The 13,386-nt window shown below is 33.9% G+C and overlaps 2 protein-coding genes across 2 annotated transcripts; both read left to right on the top strand.

The window, feature by feature from the left end:
* The first annotated feature begins 1,106 nt into the window (after positions 1 to 1,106).
* On the top strand, positions 1,107 to 2,864 carry LOC145092476 (F-box SKIP23-like protein (DUF295)). The gene is made up of 2 exons (XM_079030416.1): positions 1,107 to 2,392; positions 2,572 to 2,864. The coding sequence occupies exons 1-2, from the start codon at positions 1,214 to 1,216 to the stop codon at positions 2,596 to 2,598; spliced, it is 1,206 nt and encodes a 401-aa protein (XP_078886542.1). The 5' UTR covers positions 1,107 to 1,213; the 3' UTR covers positions 2,599 to 2,864.
* Positions 2,865 to 7,068: 4,204 nt separating this feature from the next.
* Positions 7,069 to 12,935, top strand: IYO (RPAP1-like, carboxy-terminal protein). The gene is made up of 9 exons (XM_079030415.1): positions 7,069 to 7,415; positions 7,894 to 8,719; positions 8,815 to 8,942; positions 9,110 to 9,294; positions 9,387 to 9,492; positions 9,571 to 9,837; positions 9,924 to 10,112; positions 10,200 to 12,464; positions 12,550 to 12,935. The coding sequence occupies exons 1-9, from the start codon at positions 7,218 to 7,220 to the stop codon at positions 12,739 to 12,741; spliced, it is 4,356 nt and encodes a 1,451-aa protein (XP_078886541.1). The 5' UTR covers positions 7,069 to 7,217; the 3' UTR covers positions 12,742 to 12,935.
* Positions 12,936 to 13,386: the final 451 nt, after the last annotated feature.

Genomic DNA, 13,386 nt, shown 5'->3' with positions numbered 1-13,386 from the left:
AATTCAATAAATTGAAAAAGAAAATTTGCATAATTGGTTCTTGTAGTTTGGTAAAAAGATAAAACTACAGAAATAGTCCTTGGGGGTAAATCCGTAATTTGCCAAAAATTAACAGTCATGTTGTTTAACTTAACGATGTAGGGACCAAAATCACAACAAAACCACCAAATAGAGACATTTTTTGATAATAAACTTTTTTTTGATCTTATCCAAAAAAAATGACAAACCATAGGGATCATTTTTGCAATTTTGTCTAAAATAAATATTTTAAAAATTATTTACTATAATTTAAGTTATGTTGAATGGAAGAACTGTTGTATAAAATCACCATCTAACAATTATTTTTGAGAAATTAAAAACATAAACTGATTTAGAATTTTTATTTTTTTAAAATACTCATGTTATTGAATATTTTATGAATAAAAATAGATTGCACACACAAAAAAAAAACCCTTTGATCGTTAAAGGAAAGGAATTGACCCTTTTTCTACTAATTATTTATAATCTATTTGACTATTTCTTATTGAAGAAACAAATAACTTTTACTTAGTTTAATAAAATAAATAATTTATATTTTTGCGGATTTTATCATACGAATACAATGAATGATACATGTTGATTATCATTTTTTTTTCATATTATATTCTAAAATTATTTTGTAAATTGGATAGATAGCGGAACAAAGATAAAAATAATAATATTAGATTATAGAATAAGATTCTACATTAAAGTCTTAAGATTACACTGAACCAAAAGATTCCACATTTTCTACTTAAACTGCACGCGACTCGAACTGATATTAATGAACAACTATATAAAATCATCAATAACATAATATTCCAATAATTAGGAATCAATAGATAATCATATTTAAATAAGAGTTGCATTAAAAAAAAAAAAGAAGAAGAAGACATGTATGCATGTAGGTAACAGTTTCTCTTTTGTGAGGCAAAAAATCTTTAATTAATGTTTTTTTTTTGAAATTTCTGAAATTTTGTATTAATCACAAAAATTCAAGAAAAGGACCACACCTACAAGCTTCTTCGTAATTTCGTAGCAAATAAAATAATTAGAAGATTACCAAACATTTTTGTTAAAATCAAATTAAAGAATTTTATACTTTATCACATGTTCTTTTTGGTTTTTATTTTGTAATTTGTGTGAATGAAACCTCTCCATTTCGTGATTTGTTTTCATTATCATTCATGTAAAAATGGCAGACTGGTCTCAACTTCCGAGAGAGCTTCTTGATCTCATATCCAAACACCTCAACTCCGAGACCGATCTTGTCCGTTTCCGATCTGTTTGCACCTCCTGGCGATCCTCCATACAACTCTTCACTTCCCGTTTTCCGATTCTCCCAAAAACCGGAATCTCCGATTCCACCTGGGGTTTCTGCCTCTCCAAACGGACCATCTTCCGTGTCGAGTTAGCTGATCCCGATTCTGATTCTCAACAAACCCACGTTCCATGGCTAATCAAGGTCGAAAGAGACAAACCCCCAAAAACTCATCTCATGAATCCGTTAACTGGATCCGATTTCATCCCCCTCTTGCCTAATTTCCCTAGATCCCTTGATTTGTTGAATTTCAGGGTTACGGAATTAGGCCAAGAGTATGTCTTAAAGTACATTAATTATCGTCCTCATGCGAATTCAATTGGGGATTCCGTAACCCTTTATATGGAGAAGGTTGCGTTCTGTAGGTCGGGGGTTAATGGGTTCATGTTATTGACGATTCACACTAGTGGAAGATTGGCTCTGTTGAAAATCGGAGAGAAGAAATGGAACATAATCAACGATCTGCCGTCGCCTTACGACGACGTTATATTCTATAAAGGGGAGTTCTACGCTGTGGATATCACCGGCAGGACTGTTGTTCTGGTTATGGATTCAGAGACGACACTGAAGGTCATAGCGAATTCTGTGTTCGGCGGGGATAAGAAGTTTCTGTTGGAATCCATGGGGGAATTGTTCATGGTTGATAAGTTTTTGAGCGTTGGACCTGACAATGATTTCGATTATGATGATGAGAACGAGTTTTATGAAGATTTCGATTGTTTCATGAGTGAAAGAACTGTGAAACTTGAGGTGTACAAGTTGGATCACGAAGAACAGAGGTGGATCGAGGTGAAAAGTTTGGGTGATCGAATGCTGTTTATAGGCGATAATTGTGGGTTTTCAGCTTCTGCTTCAGATTTCCCTGGATGCAAAGGTAATTGTGTGTTCTTCACTGGGCTAAGCAGGGAAGATGATGGTTTGATGAAGAATCGTGGTGTGGGTGTGTTTGATTTGGAGAGTGGTAGCATTGGGCCGATTGCTAATAATTCTGCTAACTCTCAGCTCTTTTGGCCTCCCCCTCCATGGCTTCATTCGAATCCTGTGGCTTTAGAAGTAAGTCTTCCCATTTTTACCATATTTGTTTCACCATTAATCTTTATATCTATCTCTTTTTTTCATGGAAGTAGAAGTTGGAATAAAAAATCATTATTTTTCCCTCCGTTTTGGCAATGAGAATGACAGAATTGGTTAAGGTGCTAAGTTTTTGATATGATGAATGTTTGAAATTGCAGGATGGATTGAATCATCTTAACATCTAATTGGATTCGAGCAAAGACAGAAGTCGAAAAATTAAAGTGTACATATGCTCTTCATGGTTTCGTGAGCATCTAAATTTCGACTAATGAAAAGAAATTTTAATGTTTGACCTTTTTTTTTTTTTTTTTTTTTTTTCTTTCCTTACAATAATTCGTTGTTTTTGGTTTATGTTGCTGCTTGTTCGTTATGGTATCATTGCTTTTGGGTGTATGTTTTTGGTTCAAAAAAATCAATTATTTGTTGTGGTTATTTTATGTAGGAGTTTGAACTTGTTTTTTTCTGCATAATTGGGTAGAATCTAGGTTTTGTGAATAGGATATGTTCCAGTGTGTGGAATTGATTCAATTGCGCCAAACCCTTTCTTCGTATGGTTGTAGTGGAAAGATATTTAGAAGTATTAATTTAACAGAAGATGAACGGAATAGAGTAATATAATTGATGACAGAGGTTCGATGGTGAAGGAGACAGGTCGCTTTAAACGTTGTGATTATGTAATTATGCGAAGAGGCTACAAGGGCTTTTCAGTAAATACCGCATCTTTAATTTTGTTCCACGCTTATGAAGGACACTAGAATTCTACAAAATTGTCTCATTTGAATTATTGGGTATCCTTATCTTGTTTTTGTTCCAGGTAGATGCTACTCAAAAGGATATTGACAACGTGAGATTAGATAACTGATAGGACCAGTTTATTAACAGAATCAAAAATAACCTAATGCTTCAATTAATCAGTAAAGGGAAACCTGAATTTCGAGAATCAGGGAGTCTCCAAACAGAAAACATAAACAGTGTAAAAAAACTCTCTACCTTAATGGCGGATTAAACCCCCCTTATTTATGCCTCCTCCGCTAAACGATGAATCCTAAACAAAATCAAAGACCATGTAATTACTATAAATAATTTAGAATACGGAAAGTATTAGATAGCCCCTGGAGAATGCTTCTTGCGCCTCTGATACACTTTTCTCAATCTTAAACGGAGTCATCTGAATTTAATGGTATGAAGTGTTATACCAATACTCAGAGCCCACAGTAGCTATTTCACCCATTCCTTTGGTCGAGCGGAAGAAAAACAACGCAAGTAAGTTTCCACACTTCTATTGACGACTTTTGTCTGGCCATCTGTTTGTGGATGATAAGCGGTACTGTGTTTCAGGATTGTACCTGAGTACTTGAATAGCTCTTTCCAAAAATGGCTGATGAACATCTTATCCCGATCCGAAACAATGGAGCGAGGAATCCCGTGTAACTGGACTATTTCACGAATAAACACCATCGTCACCAAGGCTGTCTCTGATACACTTTTGTCAATTTTGGTCGGTTCATATCAATAACTTAGGGTATCATCATCTTGGATGATATTTTTGATGGACATTTAAAAGTGAACTCTCTTTTTCATAAATTTTTCGATGAGAAGATCCTTAGACATAGAAAATAAAGGCCGAAAGACTACATGCACCTAATATTGACGCCATTGTTACACAGTATTATTCACATATTGACCTAAAACTATCACACTACTATCCACTATCAATTATACAACGATGCATTACGATTCTTACATAGTTACCCTATATTATTAAATACACGACTACATATCAAACCGAATACATATTATACATACATACAAGTATACAACATATTTCACCATACTATATTGTTACTTTTTAGAGGTAGTGGTGGCACATTAACACCATAATAATTGATGGTGCTTGGTCTTATAGGAGGTTTAGTAACAGTTGGATATTATGTTTGAAATAACATTTACATTTTACATTTGCTTCTTATGCATATTGTTATCATATACTTTTTTACGATTAGTTTTACTGATAAATTTTTTAAAGTATTACTACGTTTTAGGCACATATTTTATTTTAAATGGTTTTCAAGCTGTTTTTAAAGACTATCAAAATCATAGCTTAAAATAAATAAATTACGAGTTATGTAATTTTTTCATAATAATTTTTGAGGTAAAATGTTGAAAATAATATAAGGCTTCTCTAAAATTTGCCTACAAAGAATGTATATGTCTATAGTTGCTCACATGGAAGTATTTTCAAAAATATTTGACTTATTGTGTCAAACTTAAATACTCTTGAATCGAGTTTGAACTTTATAACAATGAGTGAAATTTTAACCTAGCTTAACATTATCACATGGAACTCAAGATCCAATTTGCTCGCTTAGGCGTGTTCGACATGGAACACTTGTAAGCCTATAACTTCTAGCATAAGACAAAACGCTTTGAGCACTGACACTACAAATTTTTAGCGTTTAGTTTAAACAAAACGCTCCAAATCTAAAAGCTATCTGACATAACATTTAATAAAATGCCACCAACTAGTTTTGCCGAAAATGCCCTATCTTATTTAGTTATTTTATACGTCAAATAACCGTAAATTGTCAAGAATTTAATAGTATTTTTATTTTAGAGAAAATTTTGTATATACCATTGTTAAACATTAAAATATCATATCTAACCAACCTAATTTTTATATATCATATTTCTCCTTTATAAAATTTCAAAATATCTTATTTGCTCAAATCATTATTTTTAATATTTTAAAACATTTTATAATTAAATCCTTATTTATTATAAACCGACTATTATACCCTATTTTATTAATTGATAGGTTATGGAATTTGAAGTTTATAAATTTGTATCAAATTATCTACAATTAAAGTTGTCTTGTAGTTTGAATAATATTGTGCTTATGCAAAAAACTCCAAAAAACTGTTTCAAAAACAATTTTTAAATACATAAACAATTTTTTAGCTTACTAGCTTTTCAAAAAGCTAATAAGCTATTTTGAGAAACAATCTCAAGCACCCACTTAGTAACCTTTTGCGAAAGATTCTTAATTGGAATTTTCATTATCCTGACACTGATTGGGGTTATTTGGAATTACATGCCCTTTTGATTTTAAACGATTAGAAATTCCATTATATGAACTTTGTTTCATACTTTGATTTTAAACAAAAAATCCATTACCTGTCATACAAAACTAAATATAACTCTCAATTTAGTATTAACTATAATGCTAACTACTTGCAGTTAATTCCCACGATTAGAGTTCAACTTCCAAATTAAACGTCAAATTCATTAATAATTTTCACCGAATTAAATGTCAATTTAATTGTGAAATGATCATACCAACAACAAATTAAATGTGAATGATCATACCAACAACAAATTAAATGTCTAAATATTTGCCGTTAGTTCCACGGTTAGATTTCGAAAAATTAATTGTGAATGATCATACCAACAACAAATTAAAAGAGTTTCATATGAATCGGTTTCCAGCCCCCTTACACCAGGTGATGAGTGACGATCACTGGAGATGCAAACTAACAACAGAAGGAGTGTATACTATGGAGTCACTTCGTAAAAAAATTGACCTCACACCTCACCATGCTACACAATCTTCGATCATTTGGTGCAAACTTGCACCAATTAAGGTAGTAGTATTTATATGGAGAGCTTCTTTAGGTCAAATTCCTACATCATCGGCTTTAATGAGTCGGGGTATCAACATTCCATCCTCTCTATGTGGATCTTGCGTTGGTGCCGACGAACAGGTTGATCACCTGTTAGTTAACTGCCCTTTTGCTACTTATGTGCGCGAGATGATTTTTACCTGGTGTGGAATTTGCCCCCCTACGGTTACAGGTGTCGGTGAATTAATTCAATTTGCAGCCACATGGGGAAAATGTATGAAGCAAAGAAGGAGATTCATAGTCATCTGCTATGGACTATTATGGGGGATTTGGAAATTTAGGAATGATAGAATATTCCATGACATATTCACAACACCAAGCAGAGGAGTGGAAATTATCAAGTCAATGTCGTTCCTATGGATCAAAGTTAGAGGTTCTGGTAATTTTTGCAACTGGGATGAATGAAGGTTGTCTCATCTTTCTGTTTTGTAAACGTCACTTTGACATTCTTGTAATGTTTTCCCATTTTGCCCTTGTCTAGTTTCTTGGTCGACTGGGGCACTTTAATAAAGTATGGCCGTTTCCAAAAAATAAAAATAAGATGAACCTTCAATTTCTTGATACACTTCATGATTATATTCAGCCTAAAAAGAAGCCACCACAAGGAAAAATATCATGATGCCTTTTCTTTTCTAATAAGAAATCTCCAATCTTCTTAACCAACAATTGATAAGATGGATATATAATAGTCCATTGATAATAAATAAAGATTTAAATTGATTATAAAATATTTAAAAATATTAATAACAAAATTTGGACAAATATAATATTTTGAAAGTTTATGATAGTTTGAAATTAAATTAGATAAATATGATATTTTAATGTTTAAGAAATGATATACACAAATGACAAAAATGGAAAAATATACGATTAAGGATGAAATATGTAAGTTGGAAACAGTTGTAGGGACGAGATTTGTAATTCATTCAAAGGAAAGCTATAAGAAAGACCTTTAATTCCCTTCTCGTTAGTCAAAACCCTCGCCGGACCCCGACTAGAGTGATTGTCGTCGTCCCCGTTCTCCGCCAGTAGCGCCGCTCATTATTTCTCTTCTATTAAAGCTCAATCTGTACGTTATAATTACACAAAACCATCCTGTTTCTCACATATATTTGAAAAAAAAAATGAAGAAATCAGACAGAAATGGGGAAAACTCATCTTCTAGCCAGAAGAAGAAGAGTTTTGGCCTCCAAATCGGTGAAAAAGATGTTGCATCAAGCATAATAGGTGGTATAGTTGAAAAAGGTTTCAGCACGCCGGTGTCACAACCTCAAGTCACTGTTCTTCCGTTTCCGGTTGCTCGACACCGCTCTCACGGACCTGTAAGATGATTTCCATTTCTCCTTTTTTGTTTTTTCGCTTCGTTCAGTTTGTTTTCATATTCTCTCAGATAAGTTGCATTTTCAAATGAAAATATAGAAACGGTTACTTCTTTGGATTTATTTTCGTGTTTATATGTAACTAAAGTAACTTCAGTATATGATTGAATCTATATGGATTCCTAATGTGCACTATGTTTCTGTTAACTTTTTACGTGATAATCATCTCACGTATATGTCACTTTAAAATTTAAATAGTAATGTGATCTCGTTTATAGCACATAAAAGCAGAGTTCACTGCATCAACATCTAGCATCCTGCTACCTTTTTTTCATCTTCGTTTTAGAAGGTTTTACCACCAATAAACACACAATCAAGCGTAACATCAAGTTTTTCTTCAGTTCTTTGTCATTCGACCCTTTTTATCTCTTACTAAGAAACTTTTGGTGTGGTAAACTGATACAAAGTTTATTATTCAAAGCATTGGGCTCCAAGGACTAGCAGTTCAAGCATCCATGATAAAGATGATGAAGATGATGGAGAATATGGAGATCATACAGACTTTAATCTGGTTGCTGCTAATGCTAAACCCATTCAAAGGAAACAAAAAAAAGATTTGGATCTTAAACAATGGCAAGAACTCACAAATGATGATAATACTACCAAGAAACAACACAAGTATAATGGTAGTGCAAAACCAAGTGATCCAAAAAAGGAATCAGGTAACACAAATTCAGAAGTACCAAAGAGCCACAAGCAAAACGCAGGCAATGTTGGTATTGATGCTGTCGAAAGTAATCTTGATAATGGTACACAGTCAACCATCAAGTCAAAGGACATATCAAGAAAAGTAAAGGTAGAATCCAAAGATGAGATTATGATGGATGTAGGGGAGTTAAGTATGCCAACATCTCATGGTTCTACAAGTATGGAGAGTGAGATTGATGCTGAAAATCGTGCAAGGTTGGAGAAGATGTCCACTGATGAAATTACAGAGGCTCAAGCTGAAATAATGAAGAAGATGGATCCTGCATTGATAAAGATATTGCAAAAAAGGGGACAAGATAAAATGAGTAAGAAAAGTTCTACCTCTGCTATTGCCTCCATTGATGCCAAGAATCAGAAAGAATCAGTCATCTCAGAGACTGATAATGCTCAAAAGATGATAAAAACAAACCCTAATCATTCAACAACTGGATTGGAAAGTAAGTCAAATGCCAGCAGTTTATGGGATGCATGGAGCACAAATGTTGAGGCTGCAAGAGATTTAAGGTTTTCTTTAGATGGTGATGTGTTAAATGATTATGGTAATGATGACTATTTTTTTTTTCCGTTCTGAATTCTTATTGTATATGTGCATTAGATGTTAATGACTTGTTTTTGTTTCCAAATCATGTTATAGGTAATGAATCTGCCGAGGGTATTTATGGAAGTGAAAATGCTGCAGAACGTGACTTTCTTAGAACTGAGGGTGACCCTAGTGCTATTGGTTACACCATTAAAGAAGCACTAGCTCTCACTAGAAGCGTGGTATGTTTTGTTAATTATAAATTATGATAAACTCTTAATATTCTTCTTTTTCATTGTGATGTTTACATATTTGGGAAAATGTGGAGTAATTGTATGTTTCATTAATCTTGATTACACAATATGAACTCATATAATTCTTCTTGGTTCACATGATATTTTCATATTAGGTCCCTGGACAACGTGCTCTTGCATTGCATCTTCTTGCATCTGTTCTTTATAAAGCACAAGATAATATTTGCAGAAACAAAACAGGGTCAACTTTGAAAATTGGTAATCAGAATAATATTGTTGACTGGGAGGCTCTTTGGGCTTTTGCACTAGGCCCAGAACCTGAACTTGCTTTATCACTCAGGTGAATCCTAAACTTTCTATTATTGAGTTGAATTTTGATATGTTTGACCTCAAAAGTCAAACTTCACCACTCTTCTTTTTGTAAACTTGTAGGATGTGTCTTGATGACAACCATAATTCTGTGGTTATCGCATGTGCAAGAGTCATTCAGTGTGTTCTTAGCTATGATTTCAATGAGCACTTTTTTAATATCTCTGAGGTAAAGTTACTTACTTTAGTCAACTTATCTTTGACTATTTTCTCTCTTGATTGCTAACAACATTCAATTTGCTTTCAGAAAACGGGAATTTATGAGAAGGATATCTATACAGGTCCCATCTTTAGAAGTAGACCCAAGATTGATGTTGGTTTTCTTCATGGTGGATTTTGGAAATACAACACTAAACCCTCAAATATCTTTCCTTTTAATAAAATTATGAGGGATGAGGAGGGTGATGAAGAAGAAGAACACACAATAAAAGATGACATTGTGGTTGCTACACAGGATATTTTAGCAGGGTTAGTTAGAATGGGTATCCTTCCAAGAATTCGCTATCTACTTGAGGTAAGTTTGAATTTTCGGTCAAACATTCTTTGACTTTTGACTTGTAAGACGATTCTTCATTCTTGATACTATGATATGTTTTTCAGTCTGACCCTTCAACAGCTTTGGAAGAAACCCTAATTTCCATACTGGTTGCAATAGCAAGACATTCCCCTACATGTGCAGATGCAATCATGAAATGTGAGAGATTAGTTCAACTTATTGTCCACAGATTCACTACAAATAACCAAATGGGAGTTGACTTTATAAAGATAAAATCTGTTACACTTATAAAGGTATGTAATCAACAATCATCTTAAAAATCACAAAATCTGTTTCTTTAAATTATATAACTTTTAAAAAAAATGTTGTTATGTTAAAAGGTACTGGCTCAATCCGGGAGGTGTAAGGAATTTGTAGACAATGGAACTTTCCAGAAGCTGACGTGGCATTTGTATCGTTGTGCTTTGGGTATTGATGACTGGATGAATAAAGAAACCGAAAAGGTCAAACTTTGGTCAACTTTGCTCATTGAACAGCTAAGGTTTTGGAAGGTCTGCTTACAATACGGGTATTGTGCATCTTATTTTGCGGACATGTTCCCTGCCCTTTTCATTTGGTTAGATGTTCCCTCTTTTGAGAAATTGAGGGGCAAAAACGTCATTAACGAATTCCTTTCCATCACTAACGAAGCATATTTGGTCCTCGAGGGTTTAACAAGAACACTCCCAAATTTTTACTTAAAAAAGATTGATCATTCAGAGACTTGGAGTTGGAGCAATGTGGGTCCCATGATTGATTTGGCACTTAAATGGGTATCACTAAAAAGTGATCCGGAGTTATTTACCTTTTTGTCCCTAAAAAAAGAAGGGTTGACTCCCATGTTATGGGTGATTTCAGCTGTTTTCCACATGCTTTTTGGTGTTCTCAAAAGTGTGTTTCCAGAAGATAACTCTAAGAAGCTTCCATGGCTACCCGATTTTGTCCCAAAGATTGGACTACACATAATCAAGAATGAGCTTTTGAGCTTTAACAAAGTCAACAAAGATTCCTTCTTTGACTTTCTGAGTCAATGCAGACATGAAAGCGATCAAGAAACATCATTAGCCTCTGTGTGTTGCCTTAATGGGTTAATAAGCGTTGTTGTCTTAATCAATAAGTTGATTAACCTAAACAACACTGAGAACAAAGTTTCCTCAATCGAGCATGACAATATAACAATCCATGAGAAAATTCTTACTGATGGCATACTCGAGTGTTGTACATCTGAGATGACAACTTTCATGAAGTTGACTTCTTCTGCTGGTCAACTCTCACAATCTGTTGAAATGTTTGGAAGAGGCGGGCCCGCGCCAGGTGTCGGTGTCGGATGGGGGGCAGCTGGCGGTGGTTTTTGGTCTTCAAACATTTTGGTTGCACAAATGGACGCAAGATTGGTTTTACAGTTGGTTGAGATATATTTTAAAAACCCCTCAAATGAAGTTACAGTGGAGAGAATAAGTTGTCTTTTTGACTTACTTTTACTTGTGGGACCCAGGGACAGGGGTATAATGGACAAAACACTTGGTATTTTACTACAACCATCAAATCTCAAGTTTCTTGATGTCAGTATTCGTAATTCCCTTGATCAAAAAACATTTGAGTGGGAGTATACTGAAGAAGAGCTCTTAACATTTAGTGAGAATTTAATCTCTCATTATAAGAACAGATGGCTGAATATCAAAAAGTCAAAGTCAAAATCAAAAGTCAAACCCAGCGATCCGAGTTCCAAAAAGACCAGATTTTCACTCGACACCATTCAGGAAGACGTTGACCAATCGATTCAGTCAACTTTGGTAACCGAATGGGCTCATCAACGGCTACCACTTCCCAATCATTGGTTCCTCAGTCCGATCTCAACCGTTGACTTGGTCAACCTTCCGGTCAAACCTACCTTCCCTGAAGTTGCAAGATCCGGGCTTTTCTTTCTTTTAGGTCTTGAAGCAATATCCAATCACGTTTCTTCAAATTCCATCAAGGGCGTTCCCGTCATTTGGAAACTTCATGTTTTATCTGTAACTTTATTCGCGGGGTTGGATCTTTTAGAAGAGGAGAAAACTAGGGACGTTTACAGCACTTTACAGGAGTCTTATGGGAAAATTCTTGATAAAAAAATTTCAGAAATCGGGTCAAAGAATAGCATTGACTTTTTGAAGTTTGACCAGGAGATACACGATAGTTACACCACATTTATAGAAACCCTTGTGGAGAATTTTGCTGGAGCATCATATGGTAATTTGTTATACGGGAGACAAATTTCAATGTATTTGCATCGTTGTGTTGGAGGACAAATTCGACTTTCTACTTGGAATGCATTATCAAATATTAGAGCTCTTGAGCTTTTGCCACCATTAGAGAAATGTTTATCCCAAGAAGAAGGTTACTTAGAACCTCCCGAGGATGATGAAATGCTTCTGGAAGCATATGTGAAATCATGGGTTTGTGGAGCTCTTGATAAATCAGTAACAAGAAATTCAGTTTCATTCACATTGGTTATTCACCATTTGTCGGATTTCATATTTGGTGATCATGTTGGTGATAAAGTTTCATTGCGAAATAAGCTGGCTAAATCTATCCTTCGTGACTATTCACGTAAATCAGAGCATGAGGTATATGTTTTAGTTTTTTATTTTATAAATTTTGAGGGGTATGGTTATGAATTTATATATGTTGTGTAAATGATATTTATTATAGGGTATGATGGTCAAACTAATACAATATAAGAAGCCAGCAAGTTATCAACAAAAACTTGATCAAGCAGAAGATTTGTTGTTACTCCCTGAGATAGAAAGGAGGTTTATGGTATTGAGGGAAGCTTGTGAAGGAAATGCTACGCTTTTGAGTATAGTGGAAAAGCTCAACAACACCATCATGAAGCAACAATAGTTTTATTAAAATGCTCAAAATGTATATTGATGATGATAAAATAGGGAAAACTTGTGGAACACAGAATGCAGTGTATGGTCTTTTTTCTGAATTATCAGGGTATTTGAAAATTTTGAGAAATTAGTTGATGGAAGTTGATAACAGACGTGTGTAACTTTTTAAACCAAGGATTCAAGTATTTCCAACGATGCCAATCTTTAGAGTCATGTAATGTATAGTCCGCAGCAGTAAAAGTATTCGTTAATATGTAATAAATATTACGTAATATATAATATATAGGATGCACTATATGATATATACATTGTATAATGCATCATGCAAAATTATATAGTATATGGTTTATACTACTGCTTTACAAATTACACATCAAATGTTGTTAATTTCCAAAAAATAAATATTCACTAAATTAATATAAACATTTTAATTCAGATACAAGAACATGCTTATGTTGTTTTTTTGGTTGTAGAAATAGTGTCTTAGCGGAAATTAGTCCGGTTCGTTCATCATTTACTTATAAATCTTTTGTATAATTCGCTGTTTGTTGTTAACAATGAAATTATTTTGATCAAATACATATTTCAAATATCAATGAATTTGGTTCCATCATCTTCAACATTTTTTGTGTTATTATTAAAGTGCACGCTG

The sequence above is a fragment of the Lactuca serriola genome, chromosome 3 (genome assembly GCF_051521515.1).
Source record: "Lactuca serriola cultivar US96UC23 chromosome 3, Lser_US96UC23_V15, whole genome shotgun sequence".
NCBI lineage: Eukaryota > Viridiplantae > Streptophyta > Magnoliopsida > Asterales > Asteraceae > Lactuca > Lactuca serriola.
The sequence above is the reverse complement of the archived record's forward strand: the minus strand, read 5'-3'. Positions and strand labels throughout refer to the sequence as shown.